This window comes from Ammospiza caudacuta, chromosome 8, assembly GCF_027887145.1.
Source record: "Ammospiza caudacuta isolate bAmmCau1 chromosome 8, bAmmCau1.pri, whole genome shotgun sequence".
NCBI classification, from domain to species: domain Eukaryota; kingdom Metazoa; phylum Chordata; class Aves; order Passeriformes; family Passerellidae; genus Ammospiza; species Ammospiza caudacuta.
In genome coordinates this window covers 5,743,626-5,768,073 of record NC_080600.1, presented here as the reverse complement: position 1 = coordinate 5,768,073, position 24,448 = coordinate 5,743,626, and the positions used below count along the sequence as shown (strand labels likewise).

At 42.4% G+C, this 24,448-nt stretch overlaps 1 protein-coding gene across 1 annotated transcript in view; it reads right to left on the bottom strand.

Moving 5' to 3' along the window:
- The window catches only part of IQCA1 (IQ motif containing with AAA domain 1), a 103,268-nt gene that overhangs the window by 40,107 nt on the left and 38,713 nt on the right, over positions 1–24,448 (bottom strand). Inside the window, exons 8-12 of the mRNA XM_058809287.1 lie at positions 18,275–18,359; positions 12,072–12,191; positions 8,047–8,122; positions 635–741; positions 362–454 (exon numbers count right to left, since the gene is read on the bottom strand). Of these exons, the coding sequence (XP_058665270.1) occupies positions 362–454; positions 635–741; positions 8,047–8,122; positions 12,072–12,191; positions 18,275–18,359 (481 nt within the window). The remainder of the gene's footprint in view (positions 1–361; positions 455–634; positions 742–8,046; positions 8,123–12,071; positions 12,192–18,274; positions 18,360–24,448) is intronic.

The following is a 24,448-nucleotide window of genomic DNA, read 5'->3' as shown; positions in this document are numbered from 1 at the left end:
TGGCCTCCAGATCCCTGTTTTCCTTGGAAAACTATAAATCTGAACTGGTCAGGCTAAAGAGAGGGATTGCTTCCATTTTGCTGTTTGACTGTATCCAAGGATTTCAGGAAGGTGAAAATCTGAAATACCTTGTAGTGATTTATCTCTGGAACAGCTCAACTTGCCCTAAGAAATATTTATACAAGTTAAAGAGAAAAAGCTAATGGAGAAGGCCCTGGAAATAGCCACAGGTGAAGAGATTTTCAGATGTTCCTGACGTGAGATTCAGTAAATGTTAGGGGGGGCATTTTGATGATTGTCCCTGAGGTTTGCACTGATGGAATTGAGGCTGCCCCTCAATTCCCCACCTTGCTGCTCTTACCTTCTCTTTGACAGCTTTGACCTGACCTGGACCTGTCTCTCCATCCACAGCCTCTTTGACTCTCAGCAGCTTCTCCTGCATCACTTCATCGACCTGCCCAAGACAAACACAGAGGGACCTTCCTCAGCTTTCTGTTCAGCTGAACAAGCACAGAACAGGCAGCAGGGACTCTGCAGGGAGGGAAGGGCTGTGCCAGGGCCAGTTCTTGCAGCTGGAGAAAAATCTCCCCAGGTAATGCACGTGAGCAGTGTCCTCTTGCTATTATAAGCTCACCTGCACTCTGATCTCCTCCTCCACTTCTCCCCGTTCCCCTGCTCTGATCAGCTCTGGGTCATGATCCTGGAGAAAATCTGCTTTGTTATCTCTGTTCTCCCAAAAGACTGTTAGCCAAAAGAAAGAAAAAAAAGGGGGAGAAATTACAGAAGGCATTGGTTTCTCCAACTGTTTCTGGAGGCAAAAGAAAGGGTGGTTGTAGGCAGCTTTTATTAAATGATGAGCTGCAGGAAAGCAGCAGGCTCTAGGGACCCTCACCAAGTTCAGAGACCTGTTGTCACCATGAGATTTTCTGAAAAGTCCCTTTGTCAGGATTTTTCTCCTGAGAATCTGGGAAGCTTCAGCTTCTCCATGTTTTGCTCTTCTGGAATGTGGCCTGGAGATTGTTTATCCAAATATATGAATTGCTTTTAATTAATGACCAATCCCAGTCCAGCTGTGTCAGACTCTCTGAGTCGTCAGGGGTTTTTATTATTCATTCTTGTCCACCCTTCTGATGTCTCCTTTCTCTTTCTTTAGTATAGCATTTCTTATGATATGATATGATATAAATAATATCATATATCATATCATAATATATCAGCCTTCTAAGAACCTGGAGTCAAATTCTCATCTCTCACCTCGTCCTGGGGACCCTCACAACCCCACAACACCCTGTTGTGTTAGGATCTGCAAATCTTGAGGTTAAGGGATTTCTGCTTTTGCCTTGGCTTGCAGAATGGGATCAGAATTCAGGAGGATTTTGGAACAGTGAGGCTGTGAAGCTGAGAGCCTGGAGAGTGCTCAATCTCCATGAACCCTGTCCCGTGCCTGATTTTATTTTATTTTATTTTATTTTATTTTATTTTATTTTATTTTATTTTATTTTATTTTATTTTATTTTATGTTACTTTATTTTATTTTATTTTTTAAAAGTTATTTATTTCATTTAATTTCACAGCACAAGGCTTCAATCTTTTCCATGAAGAAGGCACAGAGGTGGCTCCTGCCCTGAAGGATGTGCTCTCCACCAGTGTCACTTGGCTTGGGGACCAAAGGAAGGGGGTTAATTCAACACACAAATGTCCCTTTTTTTTTTGATTTTCCCTCTTTTTTTTAATTCAACCCACATATTTCTCCCCATGGCTCAGCTAGAGCTGCTGCAACCTGTGGAGCTGCCCTTTGTAGTCATTCCCAGGAGGCTGAAATATGGGAATAGGGGCACTGGAATGGGAATGAAACCAGCACTGAGCACCTGGAGGTGGGAGAGAGGAGGGGACAGTGAGGGTGACAGAGCAATAACCTGCAGCTGACCACAAGGGATGCAAGGCCACACAGAAACTTCACTTTTTAAGGAGATTTTAAGCTCAATTCGGAAGTTAAAAGGCAGTTAAGCCCAAAAGAGACAAGACCCACCTGATCCAGCCCCTCTGTTTTAAAGTGCTGTGCAAAGGAGAAGTAACAAGGAGACCTAACACCCACTCACAGTGAATTTGTGGAACTGGGGACGAAAAAAAAGCTGTTTATGATAAAGTACCTAATGATCCTGAGGTGCAGCTCGTTATTTTTGTTGAGGCAAACTGCAATTTGCTCTTTAGAAAGAAAACTAAATGAAGTCTGACGAGCTCAGTGCATATCTGAGTTCTCTAAGTGCTGGTTTTAATGCAAACACCTTTTTTCCTACACTCCTTGAGATAATTTGAAGGAAGACAATTCATATCTTGCCTTTCAAGCCCTGATTGTATCTTCCTAAATGACAGCTAATCTGCAGCTGTGTGCTAATTCAATTTCCTGATGATTTGAAATGACAGTTTTCCACTTTCAGATGTTGGCTCCTGTATGAATCAGTTTTGTACAGATATTATATTTGTACAGACATTCTATTTGTACAGATATTCTATTTGTACAGATATTATATTTGATATTCTCCCCTGCAGCCCTGGCCTGCTGAAGGCACTGTGCAAATTCAGAAGGGTTTTAACATCCAAGTTTTAATTAATCCAAGACCGGCTGCTCTTTCCATCCCCCCCAAAAATTTTTCAGGGCCCAGTTCAGGCAGAGGATTTGGAGTTTTACAAAGTTCATAGAGGGATTAATTCTTGCAGGTGAGTAATCTTAATTTCAGCACTGAGAATGGTGGGGATGGAGGAGGACGGGAGATTTTGTTAATGGAAGAAACTCCAAAGTACAGACATTTAATTTCTTTAAATTACTTGTGGGTCATCAGAGGGCATGACAGATGGCATGTAATATTGCAGCAGGAAAAGCTGATTTGCCCAAGTTATGAGGTAGCTCCTCCAGCCTGGAATTCCAGCCTTGGGGAAAGGGGACATTACATAGGAGTTATGTGAATTTTTAAACACTTTCCTGACTGGGTCAGCAGGTTGCCAGTGCTATGTTTTCACAGGAGTACCAGGCTTTGGAGATTTATTTTTCATAGTGGGATCTGTAGGTTTTTCTATTCTGTTTTTTTTTTTTTCCCCCATAATTGTTTATTGTCATTTTGTAGATTGATTAGTGGTTAATGCCCACTGCAGGCAAAGCAGGGAGGGTCCCCCCAGACCCTGGGATTACCTGGCAATGAGTTATCTCAGTGTTATATTAACCACTGGGTTAGAGGGGCTTAATTTTAGTAGAGAGATCAATAACTCATAGGTGCTAGATGCTCTGTTATTCTTTTATAGATCAACAAAATGTTTCAAAGTTAATTTTAAAGGAGGGTCAGGAGGCTAAGGATGTTATGTTTTCACTGGCTGGTCAGCAGAGTCTGGTATTTTGTTACAGGCAGGGTCAGCCAGCTCCAGGAGCTATTTCTGTGCCTGTGTGTGTGCAGTGAAATTGATGTCACCTTTTCTAAAATAGTGTATGCTTATTTTGGGATTGTTTTATATGCAGGGCTGGCTCAGGGCTCAAAGGCAGCCCAGAGCACTCCTAAATCTGCATCCCAGCTCTGCAGGCCAGTAGGGAACTCCAATATCCCCGAATTTCACAGAACAGCCTGTTAATAACAATTCTAAAATATTTATTTGAATCATGAAGCTTCTCTTGAAATGGCCACTTTGAACCTCCTGGCAAAAGGATTTGAATCTTTTGAAGGCTGGTTAAAAATACAGAGTATCACCACACCTTCAAGGAATATTTGGGCACACCATGGAGTATTTGAATTCAAATATCCTCTGTGATACAGAGCAAATCATAAATATAATCTGTAAAATGGGGAAAATAGCACATTGTTGCCTCACATTGCAAAAATACACTGCAAAAATACAGAGGGAGGAAAAGGCTCAGCCTTACATCTGCCCCCTGTAAACTCTGGCTATTCCAGTGTGACAGGAGATGCCACACAAAGAGGCTGTTTCCAACCACATCATTCAAAATAAATGTTTTAGGGCTTGGCAAGTGGAGTTTAGCCACTAGAAAAATGGCCAGGTATAGCCTAGGAGGATAAAGGGCTTCCAGTGATGTTTAGGCAGCTGCTCTAGCTTGGTAAAAGAGTTAAAAACAGAGTGAAATGTTTAGATTTTTGTCAAAACTGATCTAAATTTTAAAAAAATATTTAAGAAAGCTAGGTATAAAGCACTAATTTCATGGGATGGGTACACTTTCTTCAAATTAAGTGTTGGGGGCTGTGACAAAACAAAGATGTTTGTTGTTTGGTCAGCTGTCATTTAGGTGAACTTTAGACACACTTTGAATTACTCCTGATACAAACAGGAGCTTTGAATTAGTCCTGATACAAACATTTCTTAATCAGGCTCTGTTGCTTCAATCATGTCTTCAAGGTTTCTGCACTAACAAATTTCAACTTCTGTGCCAATGCTGATAGCAAGTGACCTATTTCTGTATAAGATTAGGGAAAAAAAGTTCTCAGTAGAAAGTCCAAACTCAGACCTATTTTTTCCTGCATAATTCTGCTACTGAGAGGAAAGCAGCCCAAAAATTAAAAATACAAGAGTCTGTGGTGTTCTGGGTGGATGTTTTTGTAGATTTGATTCTGATGAAAGAATTTGATTCAAAGGATCCATAGTCAAATTAAAAATAAAATCATTTTGGACAACACCCAGGTAGTATTGTGTGAGTGCCCAGCAATGAAAAGCCCAAACGAGCTAATTACTAAAAGGCTAAACCAGCTAATTACTAAAAATAAGTGTGGTGTCAAATAGACCTGGTTCACCAGGAAAAAATATCTGCACCTGAAGTTGAACTGCACAGCTACAGACTCCTCCTGTGCCTAAGGCAGAGCTGCAGGTATCCTTTGAAGCCTGCAAGAGAGCTTTTCCCCTCTGAGGGCTCCTGCTTGTGCTCTCTGCAGAAAAGGGCTCCTTCTCATGTGCCTTCAGAGCTGGGGAGCAGCTGGCAGCCCCAGCAGGATGGGCTGGAGGTGTGGGGTGCGTAACTGGGAAATGGGAGCCACAGAGGCACTCACACCGTGGGGATAACCCCCCAAAGTTCTGTGTTTGGGAATGGGAATCACAGAGGCACTCACACCGTGGGGATAACCCCCCAAAGTTCTGTGTTTGGGAATGGGAGCCACAGAGGCACTCACACCGTGGGGATAACCCCCCAAAGTTCTGTGTTTGGGAATGGGAATCACAGAGGCACTCACACTGTGGGATAACCCCCAAAGTTCTGTGTTTGGGAATGGGAGCCACAGAGGCACTCACACCGTGGGGATAACCCCCCAAAGTTCTGTGTGTGCAGGGCTCAGAGCAGGTGTCCTGGTGTTCAGATACAGCTTGGTGACAAATCCCCCATCCCCTTCTAACCCCCTGGCTTCTCATAGAGAATAGTTGTGAAATTTGGGAGTCTCCACTGCTGTCAAAGTCCCCACTGTGGTGTTTTTATTCCTCACTCCTCTCAGGTTTCTGTGGTTGAAATGACCCCTGAGGTATTACAAAGTCTCTTTTTTTTCCCAGCCCCACAACCAAAGAAGTAGTTGAGGCTCCTCAGCTCTGCTTCTCACGGTTGTTTAATTTTCCTTATCTACTCCTTTCTCTGACCTGCTGAGATCTGTCCAACAGGTCAGATTGTGGCACAGTGACCACCCTTGGGGTGGTGTTAGCTTTTTATACCAAGAACCATGTGTATTTTATTTACCATAATTTTCCAATACCTATCTGTTGGAACCCAGGACATCCCTCTGGCTGTCCTGGATGGCTCCAGCCCCTGCCAGGGGGCTCAGAGACCTTGGCACAGAGCCCAGGACACCTGTGCCTTTGATTTTGACCCATGGAGCAAATTACCACCTTTATATGAGGAATTACAATTATTCAGTAGAATAATAGTTTCTCATGGGGTGAAAAATAGATTTTTGGGGTTTTAGAATGAGGGCTCAGGGTCCCAAGATGGAGGAATTTTGGCGTGCCCTGTCCTCCTTCTTCTTGGCCTCCATCTTCTGGGTGATGTTGGCACTTTTGGATTGCTTTAAGGTAGAAGCTCACTGTCTAACATAGGTGATAGGTATTGGTAAGTTGTGGTAAATAATGTACACATAGTTTTTATTATAAAAAGATAACACTGCCCTGAGGGTGGTCAGTCTGACCTGCTGAATGGACCTCAGCAGGCCAGGAGAAAGAATTTTATAGATAAGAAAAAATAAGCAACCTTGAGAAGATAACAGAAGAGTCCTGACTCCTCCTTCCACAGCCAGGCTGGGAAAAGAGACTTTCTGACACATCTTGGGGTCACTCTGACCAGCAGAGATTCCAATACCTATCACCTATGTTAGACAGTCTGCCTCTACTCTAAACCAATCGAAAAGTGTCACCATCACAGCAGAAGATGGAGGACAAGAAGAAGGAGAAGAAGGACAGGACATGCCCAGATTCCTCCATCTTGCCTCTTGAACTCCCATTCTAAATCCCCAAAATTCTACTTTTTCACCCTGTGATAAATTCACTATCACTCTACTCAAACCCTTGTGGTTTGTAACTCCTCACACAAGGTTGGTCATTGTTTCCATGGGCTAAATCAAAGGCACAGGTGTTTGTGACTCTGTGCCAAGGTCTCTGAGCCCCCTGCCAGGGTCTGGAATCCTGCAGGGCAGCCAGAGGGATGTCCCGGGTTCTGACAACTCTGGTAGCCACAGCTGAGCTGAGCTCACAGCCAGGCATGTTCCCTCCAAGGCAAACCCCTCCTGCCCTGCCCTGGGCACTGCCTGGCTGGAAGCCCCACTCTTGCCAAGGCTGCCTTTGACTTCCAGGTGCCATTTCATGCTTGGCCAGCTCAGGAAAGGAGTTTGGATGGATTTGATGCTTATTTAAAGCTCCTGCTGCCTTCAGCAGGGTTCTGACGTGCTAGCTGAGAGCAGATGGGTTGCAAAGCTCCTTTTTTTTTTAGCCAGAAAGCTGCTCTGTGATTTATAAGGTGTAAGAAAATCCTAATTGTTACGAGTCAGAGGTCAGGCCAAACTACTGATGCACATTTAGTAAGTTTAAGTTCACTTCTTTCTCTCCAGCCAGCTGAAACCAGGCAGAAAACTTGACACCAGTAATTTGTCAGCAGGAGGGAATAATGGAGACTTTTCATATGAGGGATTTTAGCAAGGCACTAGCTCTGAAGAGTGGAGAGCAGAAAAGATATTTTTCCACATTGTATCAGAACAGGATCTGCAGAAATACCCTCAGATAAAAATAACCTCATTTTCCACTTTAGACAAGTGCAAGACTTCCTAATTCATGTGTGGATCAGGCTGAGCACTGAGTACAAGTGCTGAAGAGATAAACAGAAATATCAAAAGCAGAGGAGGGGATAGAAGAGATCTGGAAAAGAACCAAATGCCCTTTCATGGTTTTTATTAAAAAATCCCTGCTTTTTGGGGCTTTCTCCAGGTGAAAAACCAGGCAGACCCCTAGCTCAGTCTGAATTATGTTTTAGTTTCACACACTTGGCATGAAGCAAGGACATTCAGAGTTTCATGCCTCTGCTTGGGAAAATGCTCCTTCTATTCAAAGATATAATAAAAAATAATATGAGCAGCTGTGAAGGAATCCATGGACTCTTCCCTGAGTTCTCACTCTTGGAGGACACAGGACAGGTAGAATTACAGGAGTATGAAAACATTGATGCTAAAAATTCATCTACAGTCTGCTGCTTTTGAATTATTGGCTATTCTGATGTCATCCTTGTTGCTCTCAGAAAATCCTAAAATGCCTTTTTTTTTGCTTTTTGAAGCACTTTGCTTCGAGTTTGTCCACTTTCACCCACAGAAATGTCCCTTCCTGCATGATTAGCTCAATGGTTTTGACAGATTCCTTGGAAGAATTGAGGTCCTGAGAGCCTCCCTTCCTAAACACCATTTTTAATGTAACATCCTAATTTTTATAACATTCCATAGTTTGGGCAGCTGCCCACTTGACCTTATAGGAATGATACTGCCATTAAGCTGATCTGGGAGAGCATTCCAGCTGGAATTGTTATCTTTTGCTACTGACCTTGGTACTGAGAGCTTCCTTCCTCCAGCATCAAAAGGAAATTGCTTGGAGCCATTTTCCAGCCTTCATCCACTACCTAGATTGGGGGGAAAGTGAAGAGAGGAATTGCTGACAGCATTGTTTCACACAATTATGGAATGGGTTGGAAGAGGCCTGAAAGTTCCCATTCCACCCCCTGCCATAGGCAGGGACACTTTCCACTAGTCATTTTATCAGCTGAAGTCACCAAATTAAACAAGAATTAAACTCCAGCTTGTTTGAAGATGTAATTTAGGTAGGCGACTTGCAATATTGAAATGGAATTTCATTTAAATGCCATTTTTGTTGTTACTTTGCCACATTCCTGAAACAGTTTCATTTAATTGAAGCAGTATTTCTGAGGGAAAAACCTCCCAGAAAATTATCAAAGTTTCTTCACCTTGTATCAGTCATAAGTCTCAAGATGTGAGTAAGGTAGCAGTTGATAAAGAGAGATTAGATCACTGTTTGGGAGCAGGTGTATGTGGATTTATACCAAACAGGATCAGGATTTTGCTAAATAACCTGCAAACCACTTGTTATCAGCAAGATAAAATATCAGCAGCTCGTGGGATGATTAAAACTAAACACTCCCTAAATTAGCTCTGTAATTAGGGAAATATCTGCTACCTGTAGGTACAGCTGCAGCCCCATTATGGGAGTTATCAAATATCTGCTTTTAATTAAAGTATCATTACAGTAATTCCAGTATGGGCCCAGAAGGACAGGAAAATAATACATTTATCACTTCTACCCTATAGATGCATTTGAAAGAGACTTGGGAGGTTCTTGACTGAACATCAAGAACTGTTTTGTTTTAGAACTTTATTTAAAGGATAACAAAAAGTTCAAGGATTTGAGCTCAATGTTACTCCAATGTATTCCCAGTTTCACAGGGTGTGGTTCATCCTTGGATCATTGCAGTGGGCAGAATCCTTCTTTTACCATTTTTTCCATGGTATTTTATAGAAAATGATTCAACCACAATGTTCTGAGAGGAAATGTGTCAACTATTAAAAAACCCAACAAACCTATTCCCCCCAAACCAGCCTAAAAATGGGTTAGTCATTTTTAGCCTCTCAATACCACAGGACACATCAACATTTTATTGTTATAAATAAGCCCATGAATTGTTTTAGTTATTTGCTTCAGTGGTTTTAGACACTGATGTCAATGATATCATTGTGTCAATTTAATTGATTTTAATCAAACCCACTCTCTTGTGTCTTAGGGACAGTTGCTGCTCTGTTTTCTCTTGCCTCAATTAACAGCCTAAGAGTCAACATAATAAAAAGAACTTTTCCTTTGAAGCCAGTTCATATAGTTTTTGATTTTCAGTGGATTGAGTCCATGCTTGTTCTGTTTTACATGAGTTAAGGCCCCTTGAACCAGCAATATAAGTTTGAATTTAGGCAATGTAATCTGAATTAATTAAGAAATGTGGAAATAAGAGCCTCAATCTATTTCTGAGGCTTTCCAAAGCTAGCTCCACACCAGGTGATTTCCACTGGACAGCAGGGAAAACTGAATTAGCTTCACTGTGCACATTTCCTTTGGAGATTTCCCTCAGAGGTTTCACCAGGGACGGGAATGTGCCTCACCATTTGACATTTCTGGGTGAAATTCAGGGATGCACAGCACAGCCTTGCTCCCATTCAGTGGGACAAGCTCCAGCAGGTTGCTGGGTGAGGCAGTCCAGACTGCTGCTGCTTTTGGAAAAAGGGATTTTTTGGGGGATGGAGGCATGGGTTGTTTTTTTCCTTAAGGAAATCAAATCAGCACCTTGCAGAGAAAAGAAAAAGTGAAGTTCCTTTGATATCAAATACTCTTTGTAAAGATTGCTATCAGGCTTTTCAGAAATACTTAAATTTCCTTCTGGGATCCAACTTTTGTTTTCTTTAAGAGCTGAAGTTGGGAGCAGAGCTTTTTTCTGCCTGCATCCCTATGACTTATAGCCTACACTTATTTTAATAAGAGTCCTGCTGTTAGAACTTTTCCAAATACTTCTCAACTGGTCTAAGACACTCTTTTTTTTTCCCCCTGTCAGTGCTATAACCTTGGAGAGAATGTTCCCTTTGTTGTTTCTCAATGAACCATAGAGAACCTGATATAATGGCTCAGAATTTTACTTGACAGGAGTTGTGATGGCTGAGGAGATGGAAATGACATGAAGTTATAAAACCCCAGAGCTCCACGCTGTTATTTCACCCCAATTCAAAACAGCCTTGCAGAGGCTGCCGGGGGATCGAGACATTTCTGCTGTTGTTGGTTCTTACCTTCAGAAATGTGCAAAACCAAGAAGGAATCCAATTTTATCCTGGGCAAGTCAGGTTTTTAAGCAGATGGGTAAGGTGCCATCCAGTTTCAAGAGTTTCACCAGGGCTGAGACAGTGTCACCCAGCAAATTTGTCACAGTAACAAGGGACTGACTGAAGACATGTGTGACCAGAACTTAAAAATTTGGTTTGCACAGGAGCAGTCACAACCTTTCCTAGTTACCAAACTTAAGCAATCAGGCTTAAAGACCTTGAAAAACTTTCATGTAATTCTTCCTTCAGTCTGCTGTGTATTTTCATTTACATTTTTGTATTTTCATTTACATTTTTATTTAAAGAAAAAAACCCAAAACACCCCAAACCCCCAAATAGTATTTTCAAGATGCTCATTTACAAGTTGACATGCAGGTATCTACCTTCCAATTAAATTGACTGATGCTTCCTAAATTCATGTAATTTAGGTTCCTGGCTAGATGTTGTGAGAGCTTTGGCCAGATTAATGGATGTTGTCCAAGAAAAGCATTTTTTTGGAAATATATTTGTTCTAGGGTTAGGCCTTCAAATTAATTTGTGTAAAACTTGCAGTGAAGAGTAAGCTTTGCCCTAGAAAACTCACCCTTCTCCTCCACATATTTAGTGAGAGATTAATGACCCTTATTAAAAAAATATATATTCTTTTAACTTTTGTTTATACTGTGGAGGTAAATGAGAAACAAAAGCCGCTGCTTCAGCAAAAGCTGACCATTTTTGTTGCACAGCTTGCTTTTGAAGATGCCCTTTGGTCACTGCTCTGTTCCACAGGTGGTTTGCTCTGTGAAGATGCTCCTGAAATAATCTGCAAGTGTCTTTTGTGAAAGCAGCCCTTTACCTCAAACATTTCAGGGGGTATATTGTACATTAAGTGGTGTCTATTGACATTTGAAACAAAACTAGTTCCTACCCTGAGGACATGGAAAATGCATGGCTTTATTTATGCATGGCTGATGGGGTTTAAAACTTGGTTTGAAATCCACACAAGCTCTGAGGTTTTTAATTCCTAATTTTGCAAGGGGTGGCAGTGATGAACTCCTCTGCACCATTAAATTCTTTCTAAGGTTCCCTCCAACCCAAACCATTCTGTGATATTTACCTTTCGGGATGTATGCTGAGTACATCTGAGTGCTGTAGAAATTCTACCATATTCTGAAATTGGGAAGGGTTTTCTAGTTTATAATCTCTATTTTCTGTGTGATTCTCCTCCTCTGAGAGGGTGCAGTTCTTTGGGGTGATGTGGCTCCTCTCACCTTTTTTTGGTAGCAACTTCAGCTTATGTCAAAAAACGAGGTGAGGAGAACACAATGCCCATCTTTCCATGGAAAGAGGGTCAGGCATTTACTGAGCAGTCAGGGATAGCTTGGATTTTCTATGGAAAGAGGACCAGGGAATGCTTGGTTACCACTTTGTGCCCTGGCAATGATCTCAAAGCCCCAAAGTGGATTTTTGCTCTCACTGATGTCCCTGACAGTCTGCACGTCCTCAGCTCTTCTCACTGAGCTCAGTTGTGGCCATTCCTAAAATATGAGAGGTAAAAAGTTCCCCAGAATCCCTGAGGTCATGGGAAGGCTGAGAGAGACCAAGCTCAGCCAGTTCTTGGTGTCCTGAACCTGAGCCTGGAGCTCTGGTGACCACTTTAATGTCACTTTCCAGTCCCTGCCCACACCTGAGGCTTCACAACCTGCTTTCATTCCTTACCGGCTTTTCAACTTCTGGCTTTTTCTCTGAGGCAGGTTCCTTGGCTTCTTTTTTCTTCTTATCCTTTTCATTTTTCTGTGCCTCTGCCTGTGCCTTTTTGGCAGCCAGCTCCTCAATGATCTGAAAGAGGCAGGGAGGAATGGGATTGGGAAAACACAATATCCAACAGGCTGCACTCTCTGAATTCCAGACCATCCCAGAGAAGCCTTTTTGTGCTGCCCAACTCCAGGACAGGTGCTGAATATCCCAATTTATCATTAGGGAAAGGCTGATTTCTCTGTCCCAAATCATGGGGGCTCTTATGGAGTAAGACCAGCTCCTGAAGCTGTCTAGAAGCAGAATATTCTAATGATACACAACTCAAAGTTCCCTCTGGACACAGACCCAGATGATGAATTCATAATGAATTATCTCAGACCCAGATGATGAATTTGTCCCGGTGTTTGTAAGGCAGATTGATTTTTACAGGGATGGATTTTGAGAGGCTGCCCTGAGGTGTGTCTAATGTCAATATATGGCTAAAGACTGAAATTGTTCTAGTGGCTGAAGGAGATTGGATGGAGATATTGTGACAAACCCTGACAGATACACAGGGATAGCTCAGCATCTTTATCCCTGCCAGCAAGAAGCAGCTGATAGCTGGGTACAGCTCCATCAATTCCCATATTTTTAGTTCCTGGCCAATTATACTTTATTATCTGAAAAAGGCAGGGAAAAATTTGCTGCTTCCACCATTCTGTTGTTTCTAGGCAGCTTTCTTGTCCCTGAGAGGAATTCTAAGATAATTTACTAACGAGTCTAAATCAGAACACCCATTGAAGTTTACTAATGGACCACTAATACTGGCAGTACTGTGAAAGAGTACAAAATAAAACATTTCCATCTGTAGGATGTTTTTCCTGTAACAGTGAAAATATTTGTTTTCTCAAGTATACCTTTTAATGTACTGAGCACTGGATGCTGGAGGGGGACAATGACAAGGGCTGTGCTTTGCAGCCATTAGTGGCAGTTCCATTAGTGGCTCTCCCCGAGCATTTCAGTACCTTACATTTAATTAAATATGGTAATTCAAGCCCTGAGCACTGCTCAGTCACATCTTGTGCTGATAAGCAGCGAAGCATTTCATTCCCTGGGATAGATTAACAGATTGACTGGAGTTCAGAATAGGTTTCTAGTGTCCCAGCAGGCCTGTTGGATCCAAAACCAACACAGCTACTCTGAGTGTATCCTTTACTGCAGTGCTCCTACACAGCCAGAACCCAGCCCTGTCACCTCTGCTCTGCCTGCAGAGGGGAAGCAGAACCATGCCCAGCACCTCTGGATACCTGCACAAACACATGGGATTGACAAAAGGTCCCACTTTGCAGCAGGGCCATTCTGCAGCAGTATTTCAGTGCATCCACACTCTGCTTTCATGTTTCTGCACAGAGCAGTGATGCTGGAAGGGGTGAGCCAGAGTTTGTGTTCTCATGAACCTGCTGAGATGGCACTGGGCAGCTCAGGTGTCCTTGTGCCTCTGCCTGGCCTTGCTGCAGCTCCTCCAGCTCTGCTCCAAGCAGCTCCAGCATTGCAGAGCTGGGGCAAGCTGTGTCCAACCTTGAGTGGCTTCTGCTCTTTTATCCAGAACCACTTCCCCTCCAGCTGCAAGGTGTCACTGTCATATTGTCTGAAAAATCCCTTCACCAGGATTTCTTCTCCTGGGAAGCTGAGAAGCCTCAGAGAAAATGAAAACAATAATTATCTGGTGGCTTCTCCTGTGCTTGCTGCTTTGGAATGTGGTCTGGAGATTGTTTATCCAACAGGTGAATGTTTGATTGGTTCCATGTGAATTGTTTTTACTTAATGACCAATATGGTCCAGCTGTGTCAGACTCTGAGTCAGTCACAAGTTTTTCTTATTCATTCTTGTTAAACCTTGTCTGTATCCTTTCTTTAGTATAGTTTAGTATAGCATAATATAATATAATATAATATAATATAATATAATATAATATAATATAATATAATATAATATAATATAATATAATATAATATAATATAATATAATATAATATAATAATAAATCAGCCTTCTGAGAACATGGAGTCTGATTCTCAATTCCTCCTTCATCCTGGAGACCCAGAAAATACCACAGCAAGAGGATGCCTGAACAATCTGACAAAATGGGAGGGAAGAAAGGGAATGGCAAGCAAAGGTTAGTTTGAGATTAGTAGGCATGTCACCCACATTTTAGTGTAGGGTTTTTTTTTTTGCTCTGGAGAAAACTTCATGGTGGAAAGAGAAGTAGATATTTTCTTAAGTTGTTTCAGACTCCCCTTTTCTTTGCTAGATTGTCTAGTTTTCAAATGATGCAGAAAGTGGTTAGCAAACTTAATACTGAGGAAGAGACTGTGTTTCAATAGGAGCAGATGAATTTTTGCCTCTTTGTATTTTTTCCCAGTCCTTCTTAGAACTCCTGTTGTACCAGTGATGATTCTTCTCCAGTAACATTTTCTTCAGTGGCTGAAAAGACATTTTCCTTTAAAACTGATGCTCCATGAAAGTTGAATTGACTTTTGTATTCCTATATCAGTTTCTAGAGTCTTGCAGTGCAAATCTCCTTTTTTTTTGGAGGCAGGGGAAGAACTGGGCACTAAACCAGAGTGTAGCCTGTGAATGAAAATGTCTAATGCTGGTTTATATGAGCCGAGAATAAGAAAACTTCAGCTGCCAGCAGGACTCACTTGTTCTGCTGTCCTCAGACTCAGGAAGTTTTGGTGTTGGCTCAGGTAAAAGTTCTTCCTCAGGAATAAAACCGTCCCTTATTCCTTGAAAGAAAACCTTACTTGAACTTCTTGCCTTTCAGAGTTGTGGGCACAAAAGAAAAGCAGGGCTGGAGTGAGTTTGGGAATGCCGGATCTCCTGCTGTGCAGGTGAGAGCAGCCTCAGAGCCTGGCTCTAACACTGCACAGGGACACAGCCCAGTGTTCCTTGGAGGGAAAATTCCTCTCTTGGAATATTAACTCTACTGAAAGAAGTTTTGCTGGAATCTAGGAAATGTTTCTTCTTTATGGAAGACTTTTGGTGGGGATTTTTTGGGGTAGGTAGGTTGATGTCTGTAGGTGAGTGTAATTTAACAGAGGCCAAGTAGAGCTTCCCTCCTGCATGGTTAACTAGAAATATTCAGAATATTTAAAGGCTTTTAGTCTTTCTCTGACATCTTTCTTTTTGTTTTTTAATGTCATTTAATATTGAAAATGAGGAGCTGGGAGAGGGGGAAGTGCCTGTGAAATGGCAACTCTCTTGGCTTATTTTCATGGTGATGAGACTTAATGAGCTACAGGGAAAGACCCTAATTTGGTTGGCAGCAGGATAAGGGCAAAGCTAAAAATTGTCACAACTGATGATTATCTGTGGAGCAAAACATAAAAAACCATTAGGGACAGAAATCTGGAACAGATGCAGGGAGATTACACCAATGTCCTGGAATGTTAAATTTCTCTTGAAGAGCAAGTAAAGTAGAGAAAAATCTTCTTTTCGAGGGACAGCACTTCTTTTTCTGACTAAAGCACCAAGTGCTGTGCATTGGGATGTCTTTGGGAAGGTATTTGTAAAATGTCATGGAAGCAGTTTGTGCAGAAGGCCAGCTACATCACAAAGTCAAGTAAGGTCAGGGTTGTCAAAGGATCAAGAAATATAGAATGTATAATAATGCAGCAATGGTTCGTGAAGTGATTAATTTGTATTTTATTTTCCCCAAAGTGTCTTTACTGAAGCCTTATAAAACGCTCCCTTTTTAAATACAGCTCAGTCTTGATTTTTCATGGAGTTTGACTTGGGAGTAACCCACCCCTGCTCATAGAGGAGCTCAGACAGACACGAGGTGAACTCCTGTCCCCCCTGGAGTCAAGGACAAAACTCCCATCAGCTTCCATGGGGCCAGGATTTCCTTCCCTACGTTGCCCAGCAGACCAGTGTGTGGAACAAACCCAGTGGCCTCAGGGATTTTTTAAATATGCAGCTGACTCAGTGGAAGAAAAAATGTTTTACTTGTCTGGCATTCAGGTAAAATCATGATTGCACTGAACTTTCTCTGGCCAGCTGCACTGGGGAGATCTCTTGAGGCTGTGACACACATTCTGCTGGCTAAAAAGGGAGAAAAAAACAGGCCCCAAAATTGGTGAAAATCAGATAATTGATAGTGAAAATTTGTTAGGAAAATAGAGGAAGGTTTTTTTTTTTTTCCAGAGTGCAGGGAAAATGAGGAGTAAAACAACCTCTCCAGACTTTTGGCTTCCATTTTTTCATGCAAAGAAAAAGCAGATGCTCAGGAAAGGCAACAAAACAGCTGAAGGTGGGAATTGAAAGCAGGGAGCATGACAGGGAGGTTAAACCCATTTATCCAGAATCTACTTCCATATCCTGTATTGCTCAGCATAATTCCTTGCTGTGTTTTCCTCCCCAGCTGTGTTAATCCTTGATGCTGGCAGCTGTTTGGCACCACATCCCCCAAACCCTTCCCCAGCACTCAGCCCCACTTGCTGGGTGGCTCCCAACGAAACCTTCTGGACTCTGGCAGGAGTTTCTGCTTTGGAGGCTGAAAACTTCACTGAGGGTCTCCTTCCCTCTGCCTGCCTGAACAGAAATGTCACTGTCACATTTTCTGAAAAATCCCTTCACCAGGATTTCCTCTCCTGGGAAGCTGAGAAGCCTCAGAGAGGAATGAAAACAAGAATTATCTGATTGCTGCTCCTGTGTCTGCTGCTTTGGAATGTGATCTGGAGATTGTTTATCCAACAGGTGAATGTTTGATTGGTTCCATGTGAATTGTTATTAATTAATGACCAATCACAGCCAGCTGCGTCAGACTGAGGCATCAGACATGAGTTTTTATTATTCATTCTTGTTAAGCTTTCTGTCAGTGTCCTTTCTCTTTCTTTAGTACAGTTTTAGTATAGCATTAATATAATATAATATAATATAATATAATATAATATAATATAATATAATATAATATAATATAATATAATATAATATAATATAATATAATATAATATAATATAATATAATATATATCAGCCTTCTGAGAACATGGAGTCAGATTCTCATCTCTCACCTCATCCTGGGAACCTCACAAACTCAGCAGAGCAGAGCCCAGCAGGGTTTATCCCCTGAACTTGGTTAAAGCAGGAGCAAGCCCCAAACCCAGTTTTAGTGGGGCACAGGGAGCTGTTTGCAGCAGTTTTGCTGTGTTTTTAGCAAAGCTGGCTGATGGTTAGTGCTGTGCTCTGTGCTGTCCTTACACCCCCAAACCACACAGAGACTGCTGTGTGCCCCAGGGATCCCAGGGAGGACTGGATCCAAAATTCTCCATCCTGGAAGCATTGAAGGCCAGCCTGGATGGGGCTCTGAGCAACCGGGGCTATTGGAAAGTGTCAGGGTGGCTGCAATGAGAGGATTTTTACATCCCTTCCAACCCAAACCATTCTGTGATTCTACAAAAATCCTCTTTTACCATGCACCAGTTGCAGAAAAATCACACAACAATCTCAAGGATGGGGCTTTCAGGACCACAGAATTTGGGGTTTGACCTCTTAGTTTTGCTAGCCCAGCACAGTGGTTGACTCAGGGGCCAAGTCCTGCTTCCTGCTCTCCCCCACCAGAGCCATGACCCCCTTGGCTCCTCGGGATGGGTGGGAAAGGCTCCAAGCGCTCAGCACTGCCTTCAGCTGGGCTTAATCACTTTCCCTGTGTGACACCCAGTGATCAGAGGAAGAGATTATCAGCCACTTCCATTAGCCAGAGAAATCAGGAGAGGGATTTACCAGGAAAAACAACCTACAACACACAAGATAAACTGAGATACTTCCTTTGCTGGGATGCTCAATTTGCTTAATGAGCCTTGGCAGTAAATCAAGGCTTAGCCCTGCCTGCACTGGAAACTCTCCTCTGCTCTTGTTCTCTACTTCTTTCCCATCACCTGAGCACCTTCAGTGGTGATTAAGTGGCTGCACAGCCCAAACGGGAACAGATTTTAGCACCTGATGAAAACACCCTGGGAAAAAACTTCATTCTTTCATTTGCAACAAAAAGCTTTTAACCATAAGGGTCTTGGGGAACAGGAGCCACTGTTAGGGAAAATTGCTACTTAAATAAACAGACATGTTTTGTAGCAAATCCTTCTGCAACCCCATGAGATTTTTTTCATTAAAAGAGGGACAGTACCTCCTCTGGATGTTTTTCAACAATAATAGCCTTGGAACCACCTGCCTTCTCAAGGGGATAGTCAGGAAACCTGCCTGTGACATGCCTGTGGGAGAAACAAAAGTGGAAGAGGAATTAGAGTTCATCATTTTTCACCTGGTTGATAAAGATGTTAGATAGCAGGGAAGCTTCTTATGGCAGTGGTTTCTGCCCTGTAAATTCATTAAGACCAATCCGTGTCTCTTATCCCATGGCCCAACAAAAACTGCAAATTCTCAGGGAAATTCCTAAAACTGCAGATTCCTGCCTAGCTGAGAGATGGAGATGAAAGTGTTTGTGCCTGGCAGTGCCCAGAGCTGGGTTGGACAGGGCTGGGAGCACCCTGGGACACAGGAAGGTGTCCCTGCCCATGGCAGGGTGGGAATGGGATGAGCTTTAAGGTCTCTTCCAACCCAAATAATTCTGGGAATGGTTGTTATGTTATTTTACACTATTTCATGTTCATAGCCCAGCTCTCTGCTTTCAACATCCATTTTGGCTTTTTTTTTCAAGAGTTATTTTGCTTAAATCAGGATTTAATCTCTAAATGTCAGGATTACCACTCCTAAATTTCCAGTGGACTTGGTGGTGATGGAAGCTGGGAAGGGGCAGTTGTGACTGTGGGAAGGTTTCATGGGTAACACAGGGAGCTCCCAGACCTTTCAGAAAGGGATTAAAAGATACAAAAAATAACTTCAGCCCCAAGGCCGTTTATACTGATAAAACCCTTTAACTTCTTTCCCTTTTGTTGCTTGGTGGAATATATTTGTAAGATTTTCTGTTTGTTTGGTAATATCAGGAAGATTTTTCTGTTCCAAAGAAAATTCTGACAGTGCAGAAAACCCCTTGTGATACTTTCAAACAGCATGGTTATATTTCCTCTAAATGAAATTAAATTTCCCTGGAGAAGAAAAGAGCTCAGAAAGGTCAACACTATTCCTAAAAATGTTTTCTTTTTTTTTTTTTAAACAACTGGTACCTTAAGGGACTTTGCTAGGCTGGTGTTAAGCTGCAGGCTCAGTTTTAAGCTGAGATCATTGGAACAGAGCATCTGTTCTGTTTCTGTAGCACCACGTGTAGGGCTGGAATCTCTTGCTGCTATTAATGCAACACCAATTAGGGCAGAATCAACAAACATTCATCTGTGCTTGGGAGCCCTGGCTTGTTCCACAGTTACAAGTTCTACATGCAAACAGATGCAAATCCTTGGTCACTGCATTCCCAGAAACCAGCCTGCATCAACAAAGGGCTGTGCTTGTCAGTGTGTTTTTTAAAAATCCATTAAGAATGGGATTTTGGCCTCAAAACCCTGCCTGATCTATTATTTAATGTTAGCTTGTGTTCCATTTTTTGCAGACAGCCAGAAAATAGCTCAGTTTTATATTAAGCGAAGCCTTAAACGCTGTTACAAGTCTGGTAACAGTAAAAAACTTCCCAAAATTTGTAATTGAGGTTGTAGCTACCTCAGTGCCAGCTGGGAGGAAAGAAAGGCAAATGCACTGTGGGTGAAGAATCAGCTGGGAGACCACTGAACATGATACCAGGGCCAGCTGCCAATAATTATTCATGTTACATTTGGTATTTGTACTCCCTTTTTCACTTTTAAATCATTTACAGCTCTTAGAGATGGAGGGGGGATGGGATTAAATTCTTTTTAAGGTTCCCTCCAACCCAAACCATTCTGTGATATTTACCTTTGGGGATGTATGCTGAGTACATCTGAGTGCTGTAGAAATTCTACCATATTCTGAAATTGGGAAGGGTTTTCTAGTTTATAATCTCTATTTTCTGTGTGATTCTCCTCCTCTGAGAGGGTGCAGTTCTTTGGGGTGATGTGGCTCCTCTCACTTTTTTTTGGTAGCAACTTCAGCTTATGTCAAAAAACAAGGTGAGGAGAAGACAATGTCCATCTTTCCATGGAAAGAGGGTCAGGCATTTACTGAGCAGTCAGGGATAGCTGGGATTTTCTGGCTGAGGACACTGCAGGATGCGATTTTCCATGGTCATCAGGGACCTCAGAGCAGACAGTACCAAACAGTTTGATGTTCTAATTCTTCCAGGGCATCTGCTTTTTTCTTGAGTGTATCCACTGCTGTCTGACGGTCTGGAAGCAGCACTCTTAAATTTTATTTCCCTACCCACCCTCTTGTGGGTTTTCCTCTTTCTCTTCTGGGTTGAAATGACCACAACTTCAATCTTGTAATGCCTGGGAATTCACATGCATGACCCCCAATTGGCAAATTCCTCCCTTCATGAAACCCACTGAGTTCAGAGGTTAAACCAGGGATTCATCTGGCCTGTAAATCTGCCCAGAAAAATGCAGCCATTCATCTTCCTGGTCAAAAGTCCACTTTAAACATAATGAATCTCAATTTTCATTCCCCCTTTACTTTCTGGCAGCGTTCTACTCAGAGCCATCGCAATGGGTTGCCTCATGCATTTATCTTAGGATGTTCATTTGGATTCAACTGCACCTAAATTCCTTGGTTTGCAGTTGGAAACGCCAGGATAAAATGAGCAGCCAGAGAAGCTGTGGCTGCCCCCCAACTCTGGAAGTGTCCCAGGCCAGGTTGGATGGGCTTGGAGCAACCTGGTTTAGTGGAAGGTGGGACTAAATGGTGTTCAAAGTCTCTTCTTACCCAAACCACTCTATAATCTTAAATTCTTATATCTTTGTGCCATCAGATAAGCTGCACTTCATCTAGGGCTGAAGAGGGTCCTACCAGGTGTGTCCCATGAACAGCTCTTGAATTAGGAGGAGCTCCCAAACACTGTGGAAGGATTCTGAGCTTGCTTCACAATATTATTTGTTCAAATAATTTTTAACTGCCTTCCCCTTTTGAAACTTCCTAGAAACACTGAAGTATTGGTGATTAGAGGTAATAATAGGGTAAGAAAATGATCCCAGATGATGCAAGAAGTTGCTCCCAACTGGAGCCCCAGCAGGCTGCTTTGTTTTGTGGGAAGTGTGCAGGGGAGCTTTGTGATGAGAATCCTCCCTGGTTCCACTGCTGATGGGGAGAGGAGGATGTAAAAAGCTTAAGCTCTTGATAACAGGAGCATTAGAGTGTGTAATATATTTGAAAGCCATGGTACATGTCAGAGACACCTAGATCCGAGTCAGAACTCTGTGAATCTGTTACTTATTACTGTCTCAGCATTTGCAAGGGGGAAAAATATCCAACTGTACTTTTCCAGCATCTCATAAAAATGTGTAAATGCCAGAACTGGAAGAAGCAACTCTTATTTTCAGTGTGATTGCTTCAGTGGGAGTGCTGACAACGTGCTAAGCACTGCAAGCAAAAGCAGAAGCAAATTGTCCTGGATTTCTTAGGGAGGACGCAGTTCCAGTAAAAAACAATTGCCTGAAGGAACAAATGAAGTTTATAAAATCCCATGGTGGGACAGGACTCGGTGGCTGAACAGAGTAAAGAAGGGGAGATGGAAGGACAGGGCTAGGAGGAAACCTCCTCCTTGTGAGACAAACCCCAGCAGCAGCCTGGGGAGGCCCTCAGGAGCCCAAAGCCTGCAGGATGGCTCAGGAGCTGAGGATGGCTCCTGGGGGTGACCTGCTCCTCGTTTTCTGCTCCCAGACACCGGGCAGCAGCCTCTGCTTGCACTGCTGCAAATAAAAATGAGGAGTGCTGGAGCTCACAGCAGGCAAGAAGATCCTTCTTTGGGTCAGAGCCACTGCTTTAACACAACTGCTCAAGGTTTCTGTGCTGAGGAAGATGCTGTTGAAGAAGGGACCTTTAGAAATTGTGGTATGTGAGAAATCCATCACTTTTCTGGAAAGCAGTGAAATCCTGTCAACGGAAGCAGAGCAGGGGTTGGAAAGCAGCTTTACAGAAAAGCCATCTAATTGGGATTAATGGGGGCCCTAAATCTGAATCAAAGCAGCTCAAGTGGCAGAGTAAAGGGATGAACAAGGATGGAGGGGTGAAAAGATATGATCTTGCACTCCCAGCTGAAAAGGAAAAGGATGTGATGAGGTTTTTGTGCTGTTTCTCAAATTACATTATGTTCTCTGGTTCACTGTTACTGCTCCAAACCTATTCCTCTTACAATAACTCAGACCTGTCAAGTGTAATTGAAAAAGAATGATCTTTTATGGTCTGCAGTGCAAATCCTTTTGTCTGTGATCTGTAGCAAAGAGTTCTGGCTCTTCTGGGCTCAATATTTGTACAGCACAAACCCCACATAAATGTCCAAGTTTTAACTAGGTTCAAATGGTTCTGTAATGTCTCCAAATCACCACCAGGCTGGGACGAGTCGGGGTGATTGGCAGGCTCTGCTCAGCCCTCAGTGCTGTGGCACCTCCATCCTCACCTGTACAATAAATTCTTTGTCTGGGAGATGACCCTGCACTGTGCTTCTCTCATCTGCTGCTTCCTCCCTTCCTCATTTAGGAGCTTCAAATTTTTCTAAAGTGTTTTCTCTCTATTCCACATTGCTCAGGGATGGTTGTAGTTAGGACTAAATATGGCTTTTGATTTATGAGAGCACACCATTGATTTAAACATTTTGTCTGGTAATAGACTCAACAAGTTCCTACCTACTCTGTTCTCTAGCGTGGTTTTACATGTGTTATTCTTTCTTTTTGGCTATGGCTTCTCCAGCTAATTGCATAAAAGGCCTTGTCAGGAAAAATAAATTGTTCTTTGGAGGAACAAGAGCGTTTAACTCTTCTCAAGGGAAGAAAATATGCGGGCTGTGCGCAGAAGAGGAGGCATGAATGATGGTGAAGGCTCCGAGTGGAGGGACACAGGGGTGTTCTGTGCAGAAAAGGGACACAAACTAAGAGGGGGGAGCTCTTAAAAAAATAAAACCCTCCTCAGTTATGTAGTTCTTGCCTGTTTCTGTAATCCCACCTGATATGGATTCTCTCAGAGTGCTTAAATAGCAGTGCTGGTTTATTTTAGGTGTCTTTGCTGCGATGCTTTTTTTTCCCCTTTTGTATTTGTGCTCTCTTTAGCTCTTTGAAAATCACTTCCAGAAAAAATAACCATGGCAAATACAGAATTACTTCTAAAGTGAGATTGATTTCCACGGGCTTCTTATCATCTTTAATGAGTTTGGACACAGACAACATTACAACTGATGTTTTATCTCAGGTCCTGATCCTCCCAGTGTTTGCTTGTACGTGTGCTTGTTATGCATGGAAGCATTTCAGTGCAGGGTAATTGGAGGATCAGAAACTTTATTGTTCTGCATAAATATTCAGCTTTGAAAATTGAAGATCAAGTGTAGTGAGGCCAACAATGTGCAAGGGAAAGCATTCCCATGGAGGAATCAGGAGGCAAGGTTTGTGGGGAAAGGTGATATCCTTTATTATAGTAACTATCATAATTAGAATGGTCTTTTGAGTCCCCAGTGCCTGCCTTAGATCTGAAATGGGAGAAGGGAACTTCAAAGCCAAGTAATAGTTGGGAACAGTTGTTGGAGGGGACAGAGCTAAATGAGGAATGTGGTAATTCTCCCTGATAGTTTTATTACACGTGGTGTTACTGGCCAGGAAAGGTAGACCTTTGGCTGACCCAGTGCAGTTGTTCATAAGCTGCTTGAGTTCTTACAGCAAAAGAGTCTGTTCTGCTTTGTCATGAAGTTATTACCTTTCCAAGGATCCTTCTGGTGTTTTTGGGATAGCAATAAGTAATTGATGTAATGGAAAAATGGGAATCTCTGTTCCCCTTCAGATGGGCTGGGGCATTTCTCTGCCAGGACTCCTGGTTAACCTGATTCCTGCTGTAAAACCCCAAGGGAAAAGGATTTTTAATTTTTTTTTTTATCTTCAAAATTCTGACAAATCATTGCTAGTTTAAAATGGGATTAGGTTTTTCTCCTTGAGATAATTGGAGACATGGATGATAGCACTGCAAATGGCTCCTAGGTTTTTGAATGGGAATAAAAGGCAGCTTGGGCATGAATAATGCCAAGGAAAACCAAAGCCACTTATTCTTCCAATGTTAGCTTAAGTTAAAAGAAAACCTGCTACAATCTGAAGAAAAACTGTGTAATATTGACACTGATGGAACATTCTGGTGCTCTGATTTTGCATGATCCTCCACACACTCAAAAATTGTTGCCCAAAGTTTTCTCAGATCTCCCATTTGAATGAACTGAGGATTGGGAGAAATCACACCCTGGCTGATAGAA